The sequence below is a fragment of the Rutidosis leptorrhynchoides genome, chromosome 1 (genome assembly GCF_046630445.1).
Source record: "Rutidosis leptorrhynchoides isolate AG116_Rl617_1_P2 chromosome 1, CSIRO_AGI_Rlap_v1, whole genome shotgun sequence".
NCBI classification, from domain to species: domain Eukaryota; kingdom Viridiplantae; phylum Streptophyta; class Magnoliopsida; order Asterales; family Asteraceae; genus Rutidosis; species Rutidosis leptorrhynchoides.
Window position 1 is genome coordinate 492,040,370 of NC_092333.1, and position 11,077 is coordinate 492,051,446.

Below are 11,077 nucleotides of genomic sequence, written 5' to 3' on the forward strand. Positions count from 1 at the left end.
TAGACTTAACACTCAAGATAGGATTCAAAAATGGTTTCATGCACTTGTCATGAAGTGTGTTTTATGTGAGCAAGATGTTGATTCTATAAATCACTTATTTTTCCAATGTGATTATGGTAAATGTGTATGGAAGATGATAAAGGAGAAGTTGATCTTTAGGGGGATTCCTGATCAGTTCAATGGAATTGTGCAGGTTTTATCTCAATATCCACTTACAAATAATATATGGAATATTTTGAATCGTATTGCTTTTGATGCTTGTGTATATTTTGTGTGGCAAGAGAGGAATTATAGATTCTTCAAGAACAAGAAGAGGTCTGTTGATGTTTTAGGTGGAGTTGTCCGGAACTACATCCGGTTAAAGCTTGTTTCGATGAAGATCAAGTCTTCTAAAGCAGTTTATTCAGTGGCTAAAAAGTGAGATTTGATTGTTACAGGCAATAGGTTTTGTTTATAATGGTGTGGTTTTGTTTGGTGTATTGGGTCCTGTATTTGAATTTTGTTTCTTGGGCTTAGGGTATATTCGGTCTGGTGTTGTATGTTTTCAAATCTATAGTTAATATTAAAATGCTATAATGATAATGTCATTATTAGGCTAATTCATTTGTTAAGAAAAAAATCAAAAACAAAAAGAAAAAAATATAAGCATGGTGGGTGATGTCATTAATCTAAATAATTTTGAATTAAAATTAAATCTTATTAATTAATTATTATTATTAAATCTTATTAATAATTATTTTAATTATTAAAATTAAATAATTTTGAATTATTTTAATTAATTATTTTGAATTGAGTACGGAAAAGTATAAAAGCTAGACAGAATGAAACTAATTATAAATTTATATTTTAATTTATATTTTTAAAATAAAATGACAAACAATATTATCTCTTATGATTGAATGTGGATTGTTTAATATGCATTTTAGGTGTTTGATGAAATGTTTAGCTGACGAGTTTTTTAGTCGGACTCTGTGGTTCTACGGGTCATTAAACTAAATAACTTTTAGCATTTACGTTAACTTAATACCTAAAACATATCATTAAACTGTTTCGTTTAAACAAACACGTGGTTTCACGGGTCATTTCACTAGTTTAATATATGTTCTCAGTTTGCCAAAAAAAAAAATATTTATAATAATTAATATTAATATTAATAATATAAGTTTTGTTATAATTCTAGTAGTTTTTAACAACCTTTATGGCTGATCTTAGCAAAGACTTCTTAATATATGCATATATGAATAAAGAATAAAGATAAGAGGAAGAAACTTTTTATATTATGAAAGTTAGGTACATCATATCCTTACATTTCAATTGGTATTTATAATACCAAATTTTACTGTATAAAATCTACTCAGAAGATTTCATATTTGTCTTTTACTTGGTGGATTGATATATGTAGAATAAATTGTCGGCCATATAATCATAACTTTATGATATATAATCATAACTTTATGATATCACAACACTCCCCCTTGGATGACAATTTTGTTTCGTTAGAGAACAACTTGTACTACCACGTTAAAAACCTTGCTAAAGAAAAACCCAGTGGGATAAAAACTTTAACTAAGGGAAAAAGAGTGCAGCATAGAGTTAACTCCCCCTCAAGTGGACATCGTTGAGCTGTTACATCTTTTGAATATGCCTCATGCCAATATTGTGAACGTGTGTTCTGAAAACAGCAGTTGGAAGTGCTTTGGTTAAAAGATCGGCAGAGTTCTGCTGGATTGAACATATCTCATTTCAATCTAGTTGTCCTTGATGATATCTTGAGTGTATGAGAAAAATCTAGGAGGTATGTGTTTTGTTCGGTCACTTTTGATATACCCTTCTTTCATTTGTGCTATGCAAGCTGCATTATCTTCATAGATAGTTGTTGGACTTTTATCGCGTTCTAGTCCACAAGAATTAGTAATGAGTTGTGTCATTGATCTCAACCAAAAACATTTCAGAGTGGCTTCATGTAATGTAATCACTTTGGCATGATTTGATGATGTTGCAACAAGTGTTTGTTTTTGAGAACGCAATTATATTGCGGTGCCTCTATTTAGGAATACATATCCAGTTTGAGATTTAGCTTTATGTGGATCAGATAAATAATCTGCATCTGTATAACCAAACAAAACTTGTTTCGAGTTGTTAGAATAAAATAATTATAAATCGGTAGTTCCCCGAAGGTATCAAAATATGTGTTTGATCTCATTCCAATGTCTTTTGGTAGGGCTGAGCTGAACCTTGTCAACAAATTAACTGCAAAAGAAATGTCAGGTCTTGTATAATTTTTAAGATACATAAGAGCCCCAATTGCACTAAAATATGGAACTTCTGAACCAAGAAGATCTTCATGATCTCTTAGAGGATGAAATGGATCTGTATCAATATTGAGATCTAACAACCATAGGAGTACTTAATGGTTTTTGTCTTTTCCATATTAAAATGTTTTTTAAAAACTTTCGGCATAAGTTGTTTGATGTATAAGTAAGTCATTAGTCATATGCTCAATATGTAAATCAACGTAATACTTGATTTTTTTTTTCATTTCAAAATCTTTCTTTAGAAGTTGAATGGTTTCATAGATTTCTTTATTTAAGATAATTGATAATATCCGAACATTATTTTTATAAAACATACGTGCAAAATATTTAATCGGTTATACCACATACGTCCCTATTGTATAAACTCATTTAGAAATCTTTGTGATTTAATGGAATATATTCCCTTAGGTTTTGCATTAGATGCTTATGATACCTTAACCCTTCAGGTATATTCATATATATCACTATTAAGTGATCCATACAGATAAGTAGTAACAACATCCATGAGATGCATTTAAATAACTACCAGGTTGATTAAGTATCTAATAAGTAATTGTATCCATTACAGGAGGATAAGTTTTCCTCCTAATTCATTTCTGGTCTTTGTGGGAAATCTTGGGTTACAAGTCTAGTTTTGCCTTGTAACTTCATTTGCACATTTCTTTTCGGATAAAAATTCATTTGTATCCCATACGTTTCACATCTTTAAAAGTGATAACGATTTATCCGAAAACTTTTCTTTTATCGAGCGATTCTAATTCAGCTCGTATTGCTCCTTTCCATTGAGCTCAATCATGTCCATTTTGATATTCAATGACAGATTTTGGTTCCAGATCATCATCTTTATTCATGATGTCATTGTAACATTATATGAAAATATCTCATCAAGATTTTTCATTTCATTTCATTTCGGTTCCATAATATTGCATAATTTATCGCAATTTATGTTATTACATTTATCAATATCCTCTGCAGAAGGAATATTGATTTGTGGTTCTTCTTGAACACTTTCTTTTACCTCATTATCAGCTGATTTTCTTTTCGAGGATTTTTATCTTTGAAACTAATTGGTCTTCCACGTTTCAGACGTGGCAAAGACTCAAGAGTGACATTATTGTCAACTTTTGGAATTTCAATTCGAGCTGGAGCATTTGCTGCTGGTATATATGATTTAGTCACTCTTTTTGTATCTGTAAATGCATCAGGCAATTTATTTGCAAGTTCTTGCATATGCATTATTTATTGAACTTCGATCTCGCATTCTTTTGTACGAGGATCAAGATACATTAATTGAGGTTCACACCATGAAACATCATTTTCTTTATTTTTTTTTTATTTCTCCCCCTAATCTAGGGAACAATGTTTCATTAAAGTGACAATCAGCAAAACGTGCTGTAAAAACATCACCCGTCATGGGTTCAATATATCTTATGATTGAAGATGTTTCATATTCAACATATATTTCAATCCTTCTTTGAGGAACCATTAATTGTGGTGGTGCAATTAAAAATACACTGCACAACTAAATGTTCTAAGATGGAAAATATTTGGCTCTCGACCAAAATTAAGTTGGTACGGGAGAATATTTATGACTTGGACTTGGTTTAATGCGAATTAATGTCGCATTATGTAAATTTATATGTCCCCATATAAATATTGAGAGTTTTGAACTCATTACCAATTGTCTAGTTATTAGCTGCAAGCGTTAATCTATTGATTTAGTTAAACCAATTTTTGAATGCACATAAGTAACTGGATGTTCAACAACAATCCTTATAGATATATAATAATTATTAAATGCTTGAGATGTTAACTCACCAGCATTATCAGGTCTCACCCTTTTAATGGTGTAATAAAAAAATGTGTTCTTTATTTAATAATTTCGTGCAAGAAACTTTGCAAATGCCATATTACCGCTTGATAACACACAAACATGAGACCATCCGCTAGATGCGTCTATTAGAACCATGAAGTATCAAAATGGTCCACATGATGGATGAATTGGTCCATATATATAACCTTGAATTCTTTCAAGAAACATTGGTGATTCTTTCTCAATATTCTTTTCATTAATCACCATATGTGCTTTTCATTAATCACCATATGCGCTTTTTCATTAATCACCATATGTGCTTTTTCATTAATCACCATATGCGCTTTTCATCATATATTCATCATATATCCTTTTCACCATATGCGCTTTTAATCATATGCGATGCGCTTTTCATCATATGCAACTTTTATCATATGCGCTTTTAATCATATGCGCTGCGCTTTTCATCATATACGCTTTTCATCATATGCGCTTTTAATCATATGCGCTTTTAATCATATACGCTGCGCTTTTAATCATATGCGCTGCGCTTTTCATCATATGCGCTTTTAATCATATGCGATGCGCTTTCCATCATATGCGCTTTTTAATCATATGCGCTGCGCTTTTCATCATATGCGCTTTTTATCATATGCGCTTTTAATCATATGTGCTGCGCTTTTCATCATATGTTCTTTTCGGTGCTACATAGGTATTTCTCATTTCCGGTTATCATTGACTGATAATCATATCCATTATGATATATATCAGAGAAACTTAACAAATTTCTCTTTGATTTGGGAGAAAGTAAGGCATTATTTATCAGAAAATTCGTACCATTTTGGTAATAAGAATTTATCCTTTCCCATTTCTTTTATCAAGTTTGTGGGATTTGATATAATATGTATAATACCTGTAGTTGGTTTCAAATCAATGATATATTTCTTATATTTGATCATAGTGTGTATGCTATCATTATCTACGATACATAGGTCTTTACACTTTACCCTATATCATATGCAAAAGAAATTGAGAGTGGAATTAATCAAGGACTTGTGGGTCTAACTTTAATCAATGATACGGAGTATATTATGAGGACAAAGGCTACTGCGAAGAGGGATCGATCAACACACACACGAAGCAACAATACTTTGCTCATGTGTTTTCTTATTGTTGAAAAATGTATGGTTAAATGGGTTTATGTAAGTTTTATCAATATTTTATTTTGGGATTTTTTTTTATTTGGACAACCCTCTTAAACCATGTGCACAATAAAAAAAATATTTTTAAACTTTGAAAACTGGTGCATTAATGTATTTTAGTTTACACTGATCAAATTTTTTTTTTATTCCGTATACTCTTTTTTTTATTGAATGCTATCTCTTCTCCTTTTTTTTTTTAAATTAGATAAAAATTTGATATCTTGCACCATCCTTTTTACTGTTAAATATCATTATAACTTTCATCATGCATCTATCATACACCATCATTATCATAACTTTAACATTATAATACCAAAGGTGGTTGTTGGGTCTCAATGACCAAACGAAAACAACAGCAGCGTGTTATAATTCAATTGCATCATGGGCTTCAGCCCAGGTTACCTTAAGCATCTAAACAGCCTGACCCAAAGTATATTTAGGGTGATTGAAGTGAACCTTATAAACGTTAAAAAAATGGCTTTGTTCAATCACAATAGCTGTAATACCCACAGCTACTTTTCGTTTATAATTAGGATTTAACGCAAAAGTGCAAAACTGACATCGAGGAAGAAACGGGACAAGCGAAGAAAAAAAAATGATTTAAGTTTCAGTTTTTTAATCTCGAGTTTGGAACAAATGATTGAACGCGAGATGATGAAATTTGACAATTAGCAATTGTGTATTTGTTTTGACATGTACCGGAGGATTTCTTTAGAGCCGAATTACAATTTTTGTTCAATGTTTTATTACTCCATATAATATAAGACTTTCAATGTTTTATTACTCCATATAATATAAGACTTGGGCCCTACTCTTATTTTTTGGCCATAATTTCTAGCCGACATTCAGAGAAAGGAAAGGAAGACTAAAAGAAAAGGAAGACTGGGGACCATTATTATTACCAATAGGCTTTTTCATCATTCCTTGTCCCACATGCAATTAAAATAATCAAGTCCTATTTTATATATAGCGTGTTTTTAAATAGCTGGATAGTTATAACTTTATGTGGGGTTATTAGTTTGGTAAATGTCTGCCATCAAGGAAAAAGAAATCATCTAGCTGTAAAAGAAAACGATAATATAGCAGACCCCAGGTTCGACTATATAATAGATGGGTTGGTTATTGATAGTTTGTGTGATTAAATCAAAAACATGTAATAGTGGTTTAATATGGTTAAAGATTGTTTTTGGTGGTTTGTAGGTGTTACGATGATAACATAAAGCAGAAAACAGAAGAAATAGAGGGATAAGGTGGTGATTGTCATGAAAGGTGATGGTTCCAGATTGAAGTGATGATCAAAGGTGATGGTCAATGTAACTCTATAACACTCTCTCTCTCTCTCTCTCATTTTAGTTTGTATTTATTTTAAGTAGTTACTGTATATTATAAGTAGAGTAGATATAGATTAGAAGGTAGGAGTATACAGAGAGACAACACTCAAATTTATCTTCATATTTTATTTCTCTGTTCTATTTTCATATTGTATGAATTTTTAATAAATGTATTTAAATAAATAAGTTGGAGTATTATAAGTTTGGGTTTTTATTCGCGTGTCCGGATGTAATATTTAAAGTTTCTTTTGGAATACCTTATGAGTATAACTCAGTGATGGAAGAATCCAAGCTGATAACTTCTTGATGAGAAGACACATCGGAGGTTTCAGGATCTTCCGACGGTTTCTGCGGCGGAGGACGGTGGCCGGCAGAATTTGAGAGGTGGAAGTGGTGGTTGAGCAACTAGAAGAATCATCATGATTATACGGAGCTCTTCGTGCTGATAACGTGTTATAATTCTAGTAGTTTTTAACAACCTTTATGACTGATCTTAGCAAAGACTTCTTAATATATGCATATATGAATAAAGAATAAAGATAAGAGGAAGAAACTTTTTATATTATGAAAGTTAGGTACATCATATCCTTACATTTCAATTGGTATTTATAATACCAAATTTTACTGTATAAAATCTACTCAGAAGATTTCATATTTGTCTTTTACTTGGTGGATTGATATATGTAGAATAAATTGTCGGCCATATAATCATAACTTTATGATATATAATCATAACTTTATGATATCACAACAAGTTTTGATTATTATATTATTATATTAACATATTAACCCTTACATACTAAAAGAGGTGAAAATTTGCGTGGTTTTAGTTAAAATCGATTGTACTTTTGAGTTTGCGTTCACATTACACCCGATCCCTCAACTTCGGTTATATTTACACAACAGCCCCTAAAGTTTACACTTTCTCAGGGATAAAAAGTGTAAATATATAATTATATTAAAATAAAAAAAAATAATTCCACCCAAATTTATAACGGGCCCTATCTTCTCGCTCGGTGCGAGTTAAATTTTTCCGAGACCACCGTTCAACTCGAAAAAAACTCACGAACCCACCGGGACTAACTATACGCGAAACGGACACTTCTCAAAAAATGCTAAACACAACGACAACCCATATCTTTTCGCTCGCCGCGAGTTAAATTTTTTCGACATGAGCGTCATACTCGAAATAATTTTACGAACAAAACGATAAAAAGTACGTTTGAAACGGACACTTTTTAAAAAACGCTAAAAACAACGACAGCCCGTATCTTCCTGCTCACCGCGAGTTATATTTTTTCGCCAGCACCGTCAGACTCGAAATAATTTTATCAACAAAACGAAACTAACTACGTTCGAACCAGACAGATTTTAAAAAACAGTAAAGACGACAATACCACCAACGACGCTTAACACATGAACCGTTTTCCCTTCTGTAAATACATAAAACTACGTTAAATATGAATACGCAAGTCGAAAGCCCCCGCCGCATCGCGCGGGCCGGACCCGAAGTAGTTATTATTATATAAAAGTAAAAAAAAAAAAACAATAACAATTTCAAAGAAAAATGAACGAAATTTCAGATAATAATAGAGAGACTAATCGTAGACGTCGTTCACATCCGGATCTGACCAACTCCACCGGCTACCAAGTTTCACATACATATACTCCACCTCTCCTAAATTTCTTCCGAATTTAACGCCATCGTTATCACTCCGTCAAAATAACAGCAACCACATTCAATGAACTCATCCAAAACTCGCCGGAAAGTCGTCGCCGCTTCGACGGAGAACGGCGACTCCGGCGACAAACTCGACCAACTTCTTCTCTCCTCCGCTATCTCCAACGGCGAAGACCTATCACCATTCATCCGCAAAACATTCGCAACTGGCAAACCAGAAACTTTACTTCACCATCTCCGTCACTTCTGCAGATCTAAAGAATCAGAAATCGAAGAAGTATGCAAAATCCACTACCAAGACTTCATCATGGCCGTCGATGACCTCCGATCACTTCTCTCCGGCGTCGAATTACTCAAATCTTCAATCTCAAATTCAAATCATCAGTTACAATCCGTCGCCGGTCCGTTACTCACGTCTCTCGATTCGTTTATTGAAGCTAGAAATAAATGTCAGAACATAACCCTAGCGATCGAGTCACTTCAGATTTGTATAAGGTTAATGGAGATTTGTTCACGTGTTAATTTTCATTTATCGAAGAATAATTTTTATATGGCGTTGAAATGTATTGACTCAATTGAACGTGATTTTCTGAATAAAACGCCGTCGTCTACGTTACGGAGGATGCTTGAAAAGAATATACCTGCGATCCGTGCGCATATTGAACGGAAGATTAGTAAGGAGTTTGGTGATTGGCTTGTTGAGATCCGTACAGTTAGTCGGAACTTAGGGCAAGTTGCTATTGGCCAAGCCTCTGCTGGTAGACAGAGAGAAGAAGAGCTTCGAATCAGGCAACGGCAAGCTGAGGAACAGAGCCGGTTGAGCGTTCGCGATACAGTTTATGCACTCGAATATGATGATGATGATGATTGTGTAAGTAGCGAAGGTAGTGATGTTAATGGTAGCGGTAATGGTAGTCTAGGATTTGATTTGACTGCATTGTATAGATCCTATCATATACATCAGACTTTAGGGCTAGAAGACGCCTTTAAGAAATACTATTTCGAAAATCGGAAGCTTCAGTTGACTTCTGACTTTCAGGTGTCGTCAATGACGCCGTTTTTAGAATCTCATCAGACGTTTTTCGCTCAGATAGCCGGGTTTTTTATTGTTGAAGATAGGGTTTTAAGGACTGGTGGGGGGTTGATAAATAAAATGGAAGTAGAAACCTTATGGGATATTGCAGTTAGTAAGATGTGTTCGGTGTTAGAAGATCAGTTCTCTAGGATGCGAACGGCTAACCATTTGTTACTGATTAAGGATTATGTGAGTTTGCTTGGTGTTACTTTAAGAAGGTATGGCTACTCGGTTGATGCGTTGCTTGATGTGTTGAATAAGCATAGGGATAAATACCATGAGCTGTTGTTATCAGATTGTCGGAAACAAATAGCCGAAGCACTCGCTGCTGATAAGTTTGAACAGATGTGGATGAATAAGGAGTATGAGTATTCTATGAATGTGCTATCTTTTCAGATTCAAACTTCTGATATTGTACCGGCGTTTCCTTATATTGCTCCATTTTCGTCTACTGTGCCCGATTGTTGTCGCATTGTAAGGTCGTTTATTGAGGACTCTGTTAGTTTCATGTCTAATGGTGGACAACTTGATTTCTATGATGTTGTGAAAAAGTACTTGGATAGACTTTTGACTGAAGTACTTGATGATGCCCTACAAAAGCTTATTGGCAGTTCAATTAGTGGGGTTAATCAGGCGATGGTTGTTGCAGCTAATATGACTATTTTTGAACGAGCGTGCGATTTCTTTTTTCGTCATGCTGCAAAGCTTTCAGGGATCCCTTTAAGGATGGTTGAAAGGAGCAGACCAAAGTTTCCATTGACCAAAGCACGCGATGCAGCTGAAGAAATGCTAAGTAGTCTGCTTAAGAAAAAGGTTGATGGTTTTATGACGTTGATTGAGAACGTGAATTGGAATATTGATGACCCGCCTCAAACAGAAAATGAATATGTGAATGAAGTGATAATCTTTTTGGAAACTCTTTTATCTACAGCACAACAAATCTTGCCCGGTCAGGTTCTTAAACGAGTGTTGCAAGATGTTCTCACTCATATCTCTGAAACGATTGTTAACTTTTTAGCTGGGGATTCTGTTAAAAGGTTCAGTTTGAATGCTGTAATGGGAATTGATGTAGATATTAAGTTATTGGAATCATTTGCTGAAAACCAAGCTTCTCTTGTGTCTGAAGAAGAGGTTGTTCATTTAAAGAAAGCACTTGTTGAAGCAAGGCAATTAGTTAATTTGCTTCTTAGTAATAACCCAGAAAACTTTTTGAACCCGGTTATTAGGGAGCGAAGCTACAATGCTTTGGATTATAGAAAAGTAGGGATCATTTCAGAGAAACTGAAGGATCCTTCTGAGCGATTATTTGGAACTTTTGGATCGAGAGGTGCTAAGCAAAATCCAAAGAAAAAATCCCTAGACTCTTTAATTAAGAGGCTCAAGGATGTCAACTAAAAACGATCAAAACTTTACTTGCTTATAGATTCACAGGTGTTTTCTCCTGCCCTTATTTAAATTTGATATTTGCATTATGCAACTGTGGTTTATCGGAATGTTAGTTGTTCTGCCAGTGCTTGAATATGGAAGTAGCTAGTTGCCTTAGATGCACGAGTTTATTCTTTATGGTTGACAAATCAATACTAATATTACAGCTATTCATAAATTATAGTATTATGAGAGTACTTTATTGTAAATATGTTATGTTATATCCTTTATACTA

At 33.5% G+C, this 11,077-nt stretch overlaps 1 protein-coding gene across 1 annotated transcript; it reads left to right on the forward strand.

Annotated features, from left to right (window-relative positions):
- Positions 1-8,236: 8,236 nt before the first annotated feature.
- LOC139875452 (exocyst complex component SEC15B) lies at positions 8,237-10,845 on the forward strand. The gene has a single exon (XM_071862788.1). The coding sequence runs from the start codon at positions 8,404-8,406 to the stop codon at positions 10,810-10,812; it is 2,409 nt and encodes an 802-aa protein (XP_071718889.1). The 5' UTR covers positions 8,237-8,403; the 3' UTR covers positions 10,813-10,845.
- Positions 10,846-11,077: the final 232 nt, after the last annotated feature.